Raw genomic sequence first — 15209 nt, 5'->3', positions numbered from 1 at the left:
TACCCCTTGTTTCTGCCCCTGATTCACCATGTTCCTCAAATCCCTTAGGACATTTCTGCTGAATTATTTCTGGAAAATTACCTTGACATTTACCTATGTTATTTGATTGCATCCCTGGGCTCAGGCTGAGTCTTGATTTCTTGTGTCCAGAATCAGGACTGTGCATTTGAGCAAACCTTCACATTTCCCTGTGCCAGCCCATCATTCTTAGCCTATTCTCTTTCAAACAGGGCAAAGATATAGGGCATGGGGGTAAGGGGTAAGGACGGTAGCCTACCCAGCCCACCAATCCAGCAGAACCTCAGGAACAGCATAGTTAGGGACATCCTATAGTATTGATAACAGAGGAACAGGGGCAAGATAGAAAATATGAACAACAGTGTAAACCAGTAGAAAAGGTGAACTCACATCAGGGTGAGATCTCCCCAACCACAGACATGTGCTCTTCCCTCCACAGCCTAGACTACCACGTCATTAGACATCAGCTCACATAAGTGCCAACTCTGGTCTGAAAAGCAGCAACTGAGCCACAGTGTTCGCCATTCTCAGGTTCCCTAAACTAAGGAGGGTATTCCCTTTATCTCTCATTGCTGTCCACTGTGCCTAAAATCAGGTCCAGTTTTCCTGTCTAAAAAGAATGCCTCCCACTCAGATGCTGCTCAGAGTCATCTTACACAAATACTCTTTTCTCTTAGGTACTCGATGGTCTCAGATGCAGAAACAGAAAGCATTTTCATGGAGCCCATTCACCTGTCTTCGTCGGTTGCAGCTAAACAGATCATCAACGAAGGTAATGCCACCAGAAGGCGGGTGGAAGCAGGCAGAGTCCACAGCCATCTGGGGATCCCTGGAGAGGGCCCACTGGAGGAGGTCAGGGTGCTTCTCAGGGGCTGCCCATCACATTAGGAGGAGTAGATCCAAAGATTGTGATTCGGCCAACACAACTCATCATCAACCTTCAAGAGATAGAGGCAGAAATTATTACGCATCGGTGTGAATCGTTCTCTGGAGTCAGCAGCCAGGGAGACAGGGCCAATCTGCTTCTATGTCCTCCCATTCAGTTTTGTAGTTAATCTCAGGAATCCTGGGGTGGCTTATACTAGAGACACAGAGCTGAAAGCCCAAGGAATGACCAGAAGCACAGAGAGTTCTGTTCAAAGGGATATCTAGATTTATTCATTTTCTTTAAGATTTTATTTATTTATTCATGAGATACAGATAGACAGAGAGAGAGAGAGAGAGAGAGAGAGAGGCAGAGACACAGGCAGAGGGAGAAGCAGGCTCTATGCAGGGAGCCCAACATGAGACTCGATCCCAGGTCCCCAGGATCAGGTCCTCGGCCGAAGGCGGCGCTAAACTGCCCAGCCACCTGGCTGCCCAGGATATCTAGATTTAGATCTGCATTCCCACTAGTGTTTGAAGGTGGTTTTCAATCTGAATTATGTATGAGGAGGAGGCAGGGAAAGGTAGAATGGGGAAAAATGTTAATATGCACACCGTAAATTTTGGCACAGAAAACATACTATATATTTCATTCAAGGATACTCATCTTGATTGGATGGATTTTTTTTTAATCAATTTTGAGCAAACATCTTTTCTCCTCCCTCTGCCTTGAGTGTCTCTGTCACTACTGGTGGGGTGGGGTAGGATGTAGCAGCCATGCTAATGACACAGGGTCCTGCTGGGCTTTGAGCTTAATTTGGCATCCACTGCTGGTGGCTATGAACCCTTCCCTGGCCTTTAGTTGTGAGAACCACACATACTGCTGCTTCTCCATGTAGTCCCAGGTCTTTCTCAGTCCTCAGGCCCTCTGGGTGCCCCCAGGGTCGCTAAGGGCATCTGGATCCACTTCGTGAGGAGCCAGAAATTCCATCTGCCACTGCTTGTGACATAGACATCCTCGGGGGCCCCATCTTCTCAAGGAACTCTCAAGTTTTTTTCCCTTTTCTTTTACCGCCCTACCTAGAGTCTCTCTTCCCTTTGCTCCAAGCCAAGCCAAAGTGGCTTCACCCAGTCTAGATCTCTCTGAATTGATCCCAGCACCATCCTAGCTCTGGAAGTTCTTTTTTCCTCCCATGTGTTTGGGAACTTCCCTCACCTTCCAACTTGCAACACCCCTGCTCTGTGCCTTACTCTCTGGACCCTTCTCCATGCTTGGGTTCTTGGGAAGTAAAAATCTGGCTTTCAGAGCTGTAAGAAAACCATTTCCTCTCTTTGAAAACTTTGCTTTCAAGCCTATAGAATGCTCTAGATGGGTCTACAGGACATTGCACATGTAGGTTGAAATCTAAAGCTAAGTAGTGCCTTTTCTTAAATTCTAGATTTTATCTACCGTCCCTTGTCTGGGGCATTGAGCCTAGGTTTTCTTAGTCTCAGTGGCTCATGGGTGGAGTGGGGAGGTAAAAAACACAGCAGAGAAAAGAAAATGTATCAGGTGCTATTTCAAAACATTACCCTGCTCACCAGTGATCAGAGGGATAAAAACATGTGTTGAAGAACCCTTCATTTTCATGAAAGTCTGCATGTGCCACACACCCGAGAGAGCTTCAAGGAGAAAAGTATAGGCTTTGCTTTCTTCTGAAGGAATATTACATAGTAAAATAAATGGGAGAAATTGATGCAGGGAGGGAGGTAGACCAGACCTGGGGAAAGCAGGAGCTGCCAGTAAGAATGAGGGGCTGGGACACTTGTTTTTAAACTGGAAAGGGAAAAATCAAGACAACAACCAGCTATGTAAATAGCTGAGGAGGACAATGCTGTATATTTTAATGAGGCATCAGGGAGTTTTACTTTTTTATATGTAGTAAAGAAGAGAGGCCTCTGTTAGGGGAGGGAAGGAGAGGGCCTTTTACATTTGCTAGGTAAGATCCCAGGAGAGCCAGGGGAGAAGACTGAGTGGTAGAGAGAATAGGAACGCTTCATCTATTTTTAAACAAAATAGAGCTCTGGGATTGCAGGGCTTTTCTTTTTTCTGCTTTTGAAACGGAGATCAGAGAACATTTAGAGCTGAGATCTGATTCAGGGATGGGGGGGCCCATCAGGTGGTTCAGAAAAGGGAAGAGAGAGAGAAGAGCTTTAGGGAAATGGAGTGCTCAGACCTGGGTAGAAAGCAGAACCCCCGGGAACCGCAGACCTTGAGCAGCCGGCCTAGCTCATGGACACCTGTTCAGCTTGTGAAGGGTTGGGCCACGTCTAGTCACCAAATGTGGCTGTGCTCTTCACCCATCAGGGAAAGAGATGGTGCCAGCAAGAGGTCATGGCCCACACGGGAGACACTCTTTCCTTTCTTACTTTCCCCCCTCTCTCTATTCAGTATTTTTGGCTACTAAGTGGCAGGAAAGGTTTTGCCCTCCTTTATTCTTACATTTCTCAGAGAAAGAAATATCTTACATTCCCCCCAAATTTGATAAACCGGGAACAAAAATATTAGGAGGAGGAGCTAAAGGCTCACTGGAGATGTGGGTGAATAGATTTTGAATCCATTTGCAATCTGAGCTTTTCTGAGGTAGAAAGGCCCTGCATGGTGTTTTGGGACCTGCATGGGAGTTCTTGGCAAACCCTTGCTGCCTGCCAGAAAGTTTGGGGGACTGAGATTCACAGGCACTTACACTCCAGTGCGGAGAAGCAGACAAGAAAATAAACAACTAAATCAAATGTGTATGAGAAAGTGACCTCACATAAATGCTGAAAGTTTTACTTTTCCCAAGTTACCTGCATTCTGTATGAAAAGGACTCAAACTAATAAAGTGAAATGTGATATGAAAGAATGCCATTTATTCATTTGGTAAATGCTTCTAGTTTACATGGTACCCTGTGGGAGCTGTGCAGGTGAATCAGACATACGCCAGGTACTTAAGGACCTTGGTCTAAGAAATTATCAACCTTTAGAAAAATACAGGAGGGAGTAAGGGAAATGAGTGTCCCTCCACCTACACCCATATACCTATACTGTTGTTGGTCCTGACCACAAGTGTCCAGGCCAACGCAGCCCTCACCACCACCCCCAGACCTTCATTAAGTCGTTCCTGGTATTGGGGCATGCTCAGAGTCCTAGCAGCAGACTGGCCAAGAGCAGATCCTCCTGAGAATGGGGAGGGCCGTGGTATTCTTAACTTCTTAATGAGAATACTGCTTGTCTTGTCTAGAATTCAAGCCACGGGGGATCAGAGCCGAGGCAGAGTGTCCAGGCATGCTGGAGTCGGCCGAGCAGCTGCTGGTGGAGGACCTGTACAACCGTGTCAGGGAGAAGATGGATGACACCAGCCTATACAATACCCCCTGCGTCCTGGATTTACAGCGGGCCTTGGTCCAAGACCGCCAGGAGGCGCCCTGGAATGAGGTGGATGAGGTCTGGCCCAATGTCTTCATAGCAGAGAAGTGAGTCTGACTGCTGCAAGTTGTGACCCTTTGTCCCCACCCTTTCAGTGCCCGAGACACATGAAACACCTCCCACTTTCCCCGCAAAGGCCCCAATAGCTTCATCCCACAAGTTGATGCTGTCTGATGGGACATTTGGACTCAGGGATGATACCAATGAAGACTTTCACAATATAATAAGATGATAAACAGGTTATAATTAATACATATCTATGTACATAGATATGTATAATATGATACTAATTGAGCAACACATAGATGTGTGTATGCACTTTGCATAGACAACAATTAGAAACAAATGTGATTAAACAGTAACAGTATTCTCTAAGAGGTGGTTCTACAAGTGGTTTTTATTTTCTTCTCTAGGTTTCTTTTGAATTGTACAGATTGCCTACAGTAAACATTTCTTGGTTTTATAATCAGAAAAAAAATGTTATTTTTAAAAAGTTTATGAGTGGTTTTTCAGAACAAAACCCAAAACACTTCACTCATGTCCTGTTCCTTCAGGGTCCTGCTAATGTACAATCAGTACCCACAGGTTAGTTTGTGAAACTAATCTTTGCTGATCCATTAGCTACGTAATGAGATAGCCTCCCTGTGCAATTACTCATATATGTAGAAGCAAAGGAGGGGATTTGGGGGCCCCCGTGGCGGCAGGCAGTAGGGAAGACAACTTTGGACGGTAGGGCTTGTACTCCACCAGGAGTGATGATCACAACCTGAACCTCAGAGCTGGGCACCAAGTCCTAAGTGATCTCTAGCTAGCTCTGGAGATCCAGGGACATTCCATCATGCTCACCAGGGACCCCAGACGCCTCTGGATAACCCCAGGTTTCTGGTTCTTCTTTGGCAATCTCATCTTCAGAGCCTCTTCAAACCAAGCTCCACTTACTTCACTGAGCAAAAAGAGCTGTGAACTAGAAACCAAAACACCTCTCTTTGTTCAGTCTTTTTTCCTTTCAGTCCTGGGAAGTCAGAAAAGTTCTTAGGTTCATTTTTATAATCTTCGAACGGGAATGAAAATAGTTACCCTATCTACCTCTTAAGTTTATCCTTAGGGATAAAATGAAATAATGTGTGTAAAAGGACTTTGAAAAATACAGCATGACATATCAACGTGAAGCACATCTAATTTGATCATTAGTTCTGTCTGCCACTTTTGCGTCCAGATGAATGTCCAATCCCAAGGCAAAGAATTTTAAACCAGAGGTCTCTAGATCAAAGATTTCCTTCCCTATCAGTCTTATTCTCCTCTTCATTCTACCCTCCCCTGCCCAGCTCCCTGTCTTTCTTTCTCTGGCCCCTTTTTATAACCATATTTGCCTGGCACCAGAGAAGGAGGTGCTCACCCAGCTGTGGCCTCTCGCTCCTGGTCTCTGGTAATGCACCTTTCCTGCTCTGACTCTGACAAAACTCTCTCTGACTCCTTCCTCCTCCCCAGGAGCGTAGCTGTGAACAAAGGGAGGCTGAAGAGGCTGGGAATCACGCACATCCTGAATGCTGCTCATGGCACCGGCGTCTATACTGGGCCCGAATTCTACACTGGCCTGGAGATTCAGTACTTGGGAGTGGAGGTGGATGACTTTCCCGAGGTAGACATCTCCCAGCATTTCCGGAAGGCTGCTGAGTTCCTTGATGAAGCCCTGCTGACCTACAGAGGTGAGGGAGTAGAGTGTGCCTTCTCCAGGCTGCTAGAACTCCACAGGGGGAGAGGCAGAGTGGGGGACATCAGGAGAACTCCGGATTACCTGACATGTCTGGAGGTTATCTGTCCTAAGAAGGTAGTTGTCTCATTCTAAGAAGAGAGGCACGGAAAGGACAATAATTCATCTTATTGGTAATTATTGAGGGCCTAACACATACCAGGCACAGTTCTAGGTGCTGTGCTGAAAGACAGAAAAAGCCCTGACCTTTGAATCTCACACTGTAGTGAGCACAGAGAAATGTGTCAGAGAGTGACAAGTGTGAGGCAGAGACCAAATAGGATGATGTGTTGGAGTGACTGGCTGGATGCCGTGGGGACGGTGGTTGAGAGAGCCTCTCTGAGAAGAGGACATTTAAGCCAAGTGATAGGAAGGATGTAGCTATGGAAAAATAGGAAGAGCATTCCTGGCCAGGGAAAGTGCTAGCTTGAAGCTCCTGAAGTGGAACAAGCTTGGTGTGTCCGGGATCACAGGCTCATATGTCAGCACGGTGGGGAAGGGTTAGAGTGGCAGGGCCCAGTCATGCAAGAAGTTGAAGGCCAAAGTGAAGGAGATGGAAAGCTCCTTGAATCTGATCTACATTGTAGAAAACTCTTTGGGCTTGGGAGACTGTGGCGGCGGGAGGGTGGGACTAGGAGCAGGGAGTGCTGAGGCTGTGGCTGTCGTCCAAACGCGAGATGACCAGAGACTCAGCCACAGAGTAGACAGGACACCTCAGTGGGGACAGGCTGCAGCCCATGCGTTGGGGGTGGCTGGAGTTCAGATCCGGAGTCAGAAACCTCAGGCTTGAGTCCAGGCTCTGCTATGCTCTCTCTTCCCGAGGACCTTGAGCCATTTCTTTCTCCAGGAGAACCTGTTTCTTTGTATATACAACAGAGATAAAGAGATGTAATCTTCCTAACATTGCTATGAGGATTAAATTTTAAAATGCATATAAAAACTTACTTAGCACAGCACCTGGCAAATATGTATGTGTATGTATATGTATAGTTATAAATATATGTATGTATCTCTATACATAGAATGTTTTATAGAGATTTTTATTAAAATGAAATTTATAAATTTTATGCATATATATTACATATGTATGTATATTATATGAAATAGTTTTCTCTCCTTTTCAATTCTTTAAAAAAAAAAAAAAACAACCCTTAGTAAGAACTTTAAGAACATAACACTTGACAGAGCAGCTCTACTAGGAACCCACCCTGAGGGGATCAGATATACCCACAGAGATGTGCTTACAAGGATTACTCGTGGGATCATAGTCTGAATGATCAGAAAGACGAAATGTGGGCTGGTTACGTAAAGTTTGATATGGTCATAGACTAGGAACCTCAGCTCTCATTAAAAATGAAAACGGAAAAAAAATAAAAAATAAAAATGAAAACGGAGCCTCACACTTGCCACCATGAGAGGATGCTTATAACGGATTAAGTGAACAAAACTGAATTGAAAACAATACCTATGGTTTGACACATTTCTATGGAGAAAAAAAACATCCCTACTTTTAAAAATTTATTCCTTCCGACCATCGTTGACTGGAGCGTGTGTGCAAACGCCAGCGGGGAGGGGGTTTCTGGCGCGCTTCTGCCCCGCACAGAGCGGCGGGGAGCGCGTGGCCGTGGACGTGGGGCCAGAGCAGGACCAGGGCCCGTGGTCTGGCCAACCTGAGCGGAGCCGGAGCCGCCAGGGCGGGTGGGTGGCGGGGCCTCCCTGTGGCCCTGCTGGGCCCGGCACCCCTGCTCCTCCCCTCCGCTGCTGCTGGCGGTGGCCATCAGCCTGCCCTCCCCGCCTCCGCCTCTACCCCCTGCACCCCGCACCCCTGCCAGGCAGGGAAAGGACCTTATCCCCACTGGGGTTACCTCTGCGTCCTTCCTACTCCAGCCTGAGGGCTGTCACCACCCCTGAGCGGTAGCTTCTGTGATTTCCTCTACTCCAGGATGCTTTGGAGTCTGCTCTGAAGAGGGAGGAAGGCCAAACTAACACCTGGGCTGGGCGGTTTAGGTAATAGTTACAATAACTACAGTGGAGGATGTTATTTACATTTTACAAATGAGGAAACTGAGACCCACGGAAGGTTTAGTGACTTTGTCGCTGTGTGATAATCAAGGTTCTCTTGGTTGCTAGTAAGTAGAAACCATCTCAAACTGTTTAACCATCACCAAAGGCATTAATTATAACAACAGAAGAACAAATCCAAAGATGGGGATGTGGCTCCAGACTCACCTGAACAAGGACTGGATAATCTCTGGACTCTTGGTTTCCATCTTCTCTTTTTCTTTCTACCCCAGGTTGCATGGCCCTTCACAGACCTGAACATAGACTGCCTAACTTCCTGCCTCAGTGTCATTTCCAAATTTCCTAGGGAGAAAATGTGCTTGGCAGACTCTGGTCCTTTGTGTACCCTGAATTCTATCCATGGTGGCAAGGTGGGGAGCATAGCTTCTGGGCAATTGCTTCGTGTGTTTTTCCCAAATATGGAAAGAGGGAACATTCTGAGGAAAATGAGAATGATAATTGGGAGAATACAACACAAAAGCCAGCCATGTAGAGGCATACTGAAAATGGAAAGAGACCTTTCTTACTCAAGCCCAGTGTTCTCTCCACTAGCCACATCCTTCAAACTCTTTGAACAGAGAGACCACATCGAGAGGGCACCTCCCTCTTCCTGCTGCTCATCAAAATGTGGCTGCAAATTAGAAAAAGACCACCTTCCTCAAGCCGTTTTATTGCTGGAGATGTTTCATCAGAACCAAACAAATCTCCAAATTGACTTTGACTTGGATGTACATATGGTACAGTGTCAGGATGACCATGTGTCAAACAGAGAGCAGACAGTCCTATCACCCAGGGCCTGACCCACCTCACCTCCCCCTTGTCCTCAGGCCACACTTGAAGCTCCACAGAGGAACTCTGGGATGCAGGGAACACAGCATGGAAAAGCACAGCACCCCCCAAGCTGGTCTCTGCCAGACTGAGTCTAAGTAGCACTTGATGCCAGTCTCTATGAGGAAGCTGGGGTGCTTGTGCCAGAAGTGTCCTGTTGTGAGCCAGCCCAGTAACTTCACCTCCAAAGAAAGGAAGGAAGACTTTGGTGCTGGTGGTAGTAAGTGGCGGCAGTGGCCTGGTCAGCCAGTTAAAGGGCAGTCTTTGGTGAGAGACAGCTGAGCCCGGAGCTGGTGATGGGAGGAGAGGACACCCTCTGCCCTTCACCTCCCTCTAGTCACTGCTGTCCTTCGGCAATAATGTTCTTCTGCGTGACTGGGCCTCAAGTCCCTTCTAGGCTTGCCTTGGTCTCCGACTTCGTGTGACAAACAGTCTTAACTGGATGCAAGATGTGCTGATGAAAGTCACCCCCTGCCCATCCCATATTGTTAGCTAGGACTCTTAAAGATGTAACGAGCATCCCCAAAGACTGTTGGCAAATAGATTGATGGCAGCATGCAAGGAGGTCTCTCGTGGTTCCAGGCTGCTCAAAAACAGCCATTAGAAAGAAGGCATAGAAGGCATGTTTGTCATATTTATTAAGGACATGAAGCAGAAGATGAGGCAAGGGGATAACTGATTTATTGAATGCTAGAGTCAAGACTTGGTGAAAGTTTCTGGTAGGCTATAAGGTTATTTTTACCAAAAACATTAATAGGAATTGGTAAAGTTATCCTTATGTTTTAAAAATGCTAAAAAAAATAAAAATAAAAATAAAAAATAAAAATGCTGACACATGACTTAATAGCAGTTTTTTTTAAAAAACCTTTACAGGTTTCAGTTGATATAAAAGATAATCTGAGTTCATTTTAGGACCTATCCATCCACATTGCAAGCTTAAATGGCATCAATGAAGCCTCGGTGCCCAGAATGAGAGTGGCAAGAGGCCCACTCTATTCTGTGTGGATCAATCCAAATCTGAAATATATTTGCTCAATCCTGACACAGACTCCTAAGGAAAAAAAAAAAAAAAACTAATAAAGTTTGACCTGCAAGTTTGGCTAGTAATGATCGAAAGACCCAGAATAGCCAAGAGATGGGAAAAAAATTAATGAAGAATGTGATAGTGATCTCTAACATATTTTTGTATAAAAGCCTGGTTCATTATGGAAATGTCAGAATGTCAGAGTAGGAGCACGAGATACTCATTAGAGAAAGCTATACTTTGCCCTAACATGTGAAACAAGTTTCGAAAGAGTAAATTGATCTAAATATAGAGTGAAGGATGTGTGTGTATGTGTGTGTGTGTGCATGTGCATGATACTGAGCTCCCTGTCACAGGAAGCATCCAGTCTCTCCTGGATGATGGATGATCCAGCATCGAGGACATTGTAAAGGGAATTCTCAAGTTTCCACTATACTCCTGGTGCTTTCCCACACTGACATTATGTGTCACTGTGATTCATTCACCTCAGCCTCATTTCTTTTCTTTTTTCTTCCCCCTCCCCCCCATTCCTTTGTTTCTCCTCCCTCTGGTGCTCATCCATCTGGCAGGAAGAAAGTAGGGGTGCACTCCAGTGTTTCAAAAGTGGGGACACTTGTTAGCTCTTTTCCCTCCCCACCCTTCCCTCCCTGCCCACGTTCAGGCAATGCAGAAAATGCTTGCCCAAGCGCAGGGCAGCCTCACTGGCCTCTCTGATGTTCGTAACATGGGGCAGTGATGCTCATCCCTCATGGGACTTGAGTGCAGATGAATGCCAGAGGCTGGTAAATATATTAAGTCCAGCACATCCAAACAGTGCTTTTCATTTATTTATTTTTAAAGATTTATTTATTCATGAGAGACACGGAGAGAGGCAGAGACACAGGCAGAGGGGGAAGCAGGCTCCCCACAAGGAGCCCAACGTGGGACTCCATCCTGGATCCCAGGATCACGCCCTGAGCCAAAGGCAGATGCTCAGCCACTGAGCCACTCAGGCGTCCCACCAAACCGTACTTTTTAACACAACTTTAAAAACCCTAATAAGGAAGCCGCCGTAGTTATGTTATTCCGTCTCGTGTTTGCTTTCAGGGAAAGTCCTGGTCAGCAGTGAGATGGGCATCAGCCGGTCAGCAGTGCTGGTGGTGGCCTACCTGATGATCTTCCACAACATGGCCATCCTGGAGGCCTTGATGACGGTGCGCCGGAAGCGGGCCATCTACCCCAATGACGGCTTCCTGAAGCAGCTCCGGGAGCTCAACGAGAAGTTGATGGAGGAGAGAGAAGAGGACTACAGCCAGGAAGGGGTGACAGATGAGGCTGAGGAGGGCGAGGATAGGGAGAGCAAGGTGGGGGCCAGAGTGCACAGCCTCACGGTGCAGGAGGAGGAGGACACGGTCAGCCACCTGAGCGGCTCCTCCTGGGGCCGGGCCAGCCAGGCCTCCAAGCCCCTCAGCCTCATTGACGAAGATGAGGAGGAGAAGCTGTACGAGGAGTGGAAGAAGGAGCAGGGCCTCCCGGCGGGCCAGGCCCCCCCGGCTGGAAGTGCCCAGAGACGGCCGGCCTCTGGCCAGGGTACGGAGGAGCCAGAAGACGAAGAGGACGTGGAGAGGATGATTCGGGAGTGGCAGAGCCGAAATGAGAGGTACCAGGCAGAAGGGCATCAGCGGTGGGGGAGGGAGGAGGAGGAGCAGGCGCAGGAGGAGGAGGAGGGCGAGGGGGGCTCCTTCGTGAGGAGGAGCCGGAGGCGCTTGCTGAGCGAGAGCAGCACTTCGGAGAGTGTGAGCAGCCACGACATCCGGGTCCTGAAGCAGCAGCTGCAGGTGAGCAGCCTGAGCCGGGCTGGGAGGCGCCGCTCGGACTCGGTGTCCACGGAGAGCACCTGGGACACGTGGAACCAGAGGCTGCAGGAGATTGAGAAGGAGGCCGCCCGGCGGTATCGCTCTCGGAGCAGGAGGGAGGAGGCGGCCGCGGGCTCGAGCTCGGAGGCGGGGAGCAGGGGGCGCCAAGACGACGAGGAGAGCGTGTCTTCCGAGGCCAGCTCGTTCTACAACTTCTGCAGCAGGCACAAGGACAAGCTCACTGCCCTCGAAAGGTGGAAGATCAAGAGAATCCAATTTGGGTTTCACAAGAAGGACCTGGGGGCTGAAGAGAGCGGCGGTGAGCCGGGCGCCCAGGAGGAGGCCGAGGGCGAGAAGAGCGCCGACGTCAGCCTGACGGCCTACCAGGCCTGGAAGCTGCAGCACCAGAAGAAGGTGGGCGGCGAGAACACGGAGGAGGTGCTGGAGCTCAGCAAGGCGGACGCCGCCGCCTCGGCCAAGAAGAGGCAGCGGAGGCTGGAGCTGCTGGAGAGAAGCCGGCAGACGTTGGAGGAGAGCCAGTCCCTGGGCAGCTGGGAGGCCGCCGGCTCGGCCACCGGCGGGAGCATCCCCCTGTCTGCCTTCTGGGCAGCGGGCTCCTCGGTGGGCGCTGAGGAGGACGCGGCCTCGGTGCTCAGCACCCAGAGCCACAGCTCCCGCGCCTCGCAGGCGGGGAGCAACGCAGGGGGGTGCCTGGCCTCGCTCCCCGGCACAGCTGTGCCCAGCCTGCCCGTGGGGCCCGGGGACACCATTTCCATTGCCAGTATTCAGAACTGGATTGCCAACGTGGTCAGTGAAACTCTGGCCCAGAAGCAAAACGAGATGCTGCTCTTGCCCCGCTCGCCGTCCGTGGCGAGCGCGAAGGCGGCGCCAGCAGCCGGCTGCCCGGGGGACGACCAGGTGTCCCTTCTCAGCGGACACAGCGGCTCCTCCCTGGGCGGCCGCCTGCTGCCGCAGAGCCAGCCCGGGCCCGGCTCCGGCTCACCAGCCCTGCTGGCCTCCCGCGCTGCGGGGGGTCCGAGGGCCGAAAGTCAGGGGGGCAAAGTCAGGGGGACCAGCAAGCCTATCTACAGCCTCTTCGCTGACAACGTGGATCTGAAAGAGCTTGGCCGGAAGGAAAGGGAGATGCAGATGGAGCTGAGGGAGAAGATGTCTGAGTACAAGATGGAGAAGCTGGCCTCCGACAACAAACGGAGCTCCCTTTTCAAGAAGAAGAAGGTCAAGGAAGATGAGGACGATGATGTGGGTGACAGGGATGAGGACACTGACAGCGCCATCGGGAGCTTCCGGTATTCTTCCCGCAGTAATTCCCAAAAACCTGAAACAGACACCTCCTCCTCCCTGGCCATTTCTGATCGCAATGGAAGTGGTAGCAGGGCTGGCAAAGAGATGGACGGCAGTATCACTAAGTGGCTCAGTGGCCTCCGGACAGAGGAAAAATCTTCTCCCCAGAGTGATTGGTCGGGAAGCTCCAGGGGGAAGTACACCAGATCTTCCCTGCTCCGGGAGACTGAGTCCAAGTCCTCCAGCTACAAGTTCTCCAAATCCCAGTCGGAGGAGCAGGACACCTCCTCCTACCATGAGGCCAATGGCAACTCTGTAAGGAGCACTTCACGGATCTCTTCTTCCTCTACCAGGGAGGGCAGGGAGATGCACAAGTTCTCCCGGTCGATGTTCAGCGAGACCTCCAGCTCCCGGGAGGAGAGCCCAGAGCCCTACTTCTTCCGCCGGAGCCCTGAGCCCTCTGAAGGGGATGCATCCCCGGAACCACGGCGTCCAAACTGGGCCAGGCCCAGGGACTGGGAAGACGTGGAAGAGTCATCTAACTCAGACTTTTCTGAATTTGGAGCCAAGAGGAAATTCACCCAAAGCTTCATGAGGTCTGAAGAGGAGGGAGAAAAAGAGAGAATGGAAAACAGAGAAGAAGGGAGGTTTGCTTCAGGGAGGCGGTCTCAGTATCGGAGAAGCACTGACAGGGAGGAGGAGGAAGAAATGGACGATGAAGCCATCATTGCTGCCTGGAGACGTCGGCAGGAAGAAACCAGGACGAAGCTGCAGAGAAGGAGGGAGGATTAAGCTGGGCAAGGTGGACCTGGGTCACGCAGCTTAGTGCAGGGCTCAGAACACACACGGCCACCACCCATCAAGGGACAGGGGTGTGGAGAGGATCATCCTGAGGGGCAGCAGGGCACTCGAGTTGGGGTGGAGAGGAGGAGGAGAGTGAGATCTGAATGCTAAACCCACCGACACTGCTTTCTGTTGCCCAATGTCCTCTTAAGCTTTGACACTTCACTTACACATGTGATCGTGTCCATCAGAGATTGGAGGTGAGCTCGTGTGACACCATAGCTTGTCAGAGATTCCAGCTTATATCCAGGAATACTCAATACAGGATGTGGTTCTGGTTGTGGAGGTTTCATTAGAGCCAGGAAATTCATCCTGTGGCGAGTCTCACCTCTCCTGGCAAAGCTGATTTCTGGTTGTTTCTCTTAAATGTTTGGGATCTCCATTAAAATGGTATGTTGTCTAACATTTCTTACGTCATTCTGGTCATTTTTAGCTTTCTGAACCTACCTTAAAAGACACAGATAGGTTATCATGAGCCAGTCTCACCTTGTTCCATAAATGCCGGCCTCCAGACAACACCGCGCTCTTCACATTAAAACAGTAACCAAGTATTTTGTCTATGATACAGTAAAGTGGGAAGACATGAGGAAGACCCTTGAGAGTAACAGGGAATTACAGGGAGATCAGGTTTTATTGGGGCGAGAGTGGTGAGACATAGGCAGAGAGGAGGGCTCCCTGGAATAGCAGAGAGACAAAAGCAAACCAATGGGGGTGAGGGAGAAGAAAAGAAGCCCAATACAAGGAGATGGAGATGGAGATGTAGTTTCATGAAATCTTTCCGTCACCCTTGCTTTTCATTCCTTGGAGGATGGTCAGACCATGCGGTGGGCAGCTCACGGGATCCTTCCTGCACTCTGGTTGGGCTAAGTTGGTGAGAATTCTTTACCCTTTATTCCCAAGGCATGTCTGCTTTACAGAACACAAGTTGGGTTTCTGAGGCCAGCTGGTGTGTTGAGCACCTTACAACGAGCATTGGTGGATTGGTTCCTATAGTTCCTTTCAACAGGCAGCACCTTGCAAGATTTGAAAATAGGCATAGGCCATGCAGGGCTGCAAGATGTCTAGATGTCAGTGAGCCTTTGTTCCTGGTTTCCATTGCTTGATAGAACACTCTTTTCTTATGAAATTGCACCATCTTAATATACCTCCAGCAAGAAGGCCATTTGTGGCCCATTTCTGGGTGAGCTCAAGCTTTCCTCTCTCATTTTACTCCAATAGGGAAATTTCTGGTACAGG

The 15209-nt window shown here is 49.3% G+C and overlaps 1 protein-coding gene across 2 annotated transcripts in view; it reads left to right on the top strand.

Annotated features, from left to right (window-relative positions):
• STYXL2 (serine/threonine/tyrosine interacting like 2) overlaps nucleotides 1–14378 on the top strand; it is a 31084-nt gene extending 16706 nt beyond the window's left edge. For both annotated transcript variants that reach the window (XM_025430480.3, XM_035719383.2), the window contains 4 exons: nucleotides 696–790; nucleotides 4146–4377; nucleotides 5819–6036; nucleotides 11080–14378. In XM_025430480.3, the coding sequence (XP_025286265.3) occupies nucleotides 696–790; nucleotides 4146–4377; nucleotides 5819–6036; nucleotides 11080–13922 (3388 nt within the window). In that variant the 3' untranslated portion in view covers nucleotides 13923–14378. The remainder of the gene's footprint in view (nucleotides 1–695; nucleotides 791–4145; nucleotides 4378–5818; nucleotides 6037–11079) is intronic.
• The last annotated feature ends 831 nt before the right edge of the window (nucleotides 14379–15209 follow it).

Source organism: Canis lupus, chromosome 7, assembly GCF_003254725.2.
Source record: "Canis lupus dingo isolate Sandy chromosome 7, ASM325472v2, whole genome shotgun sequence".
NCBI lineage: Eukaryota > Metazoa > Chordata > Mammalia > Carnivora > Canidae > Canis > Canis lupus.
Note: the sequence above shows the minus strand (reverse complement) of the source record. Positions and strands in the feature narration are given on the sequence as shown.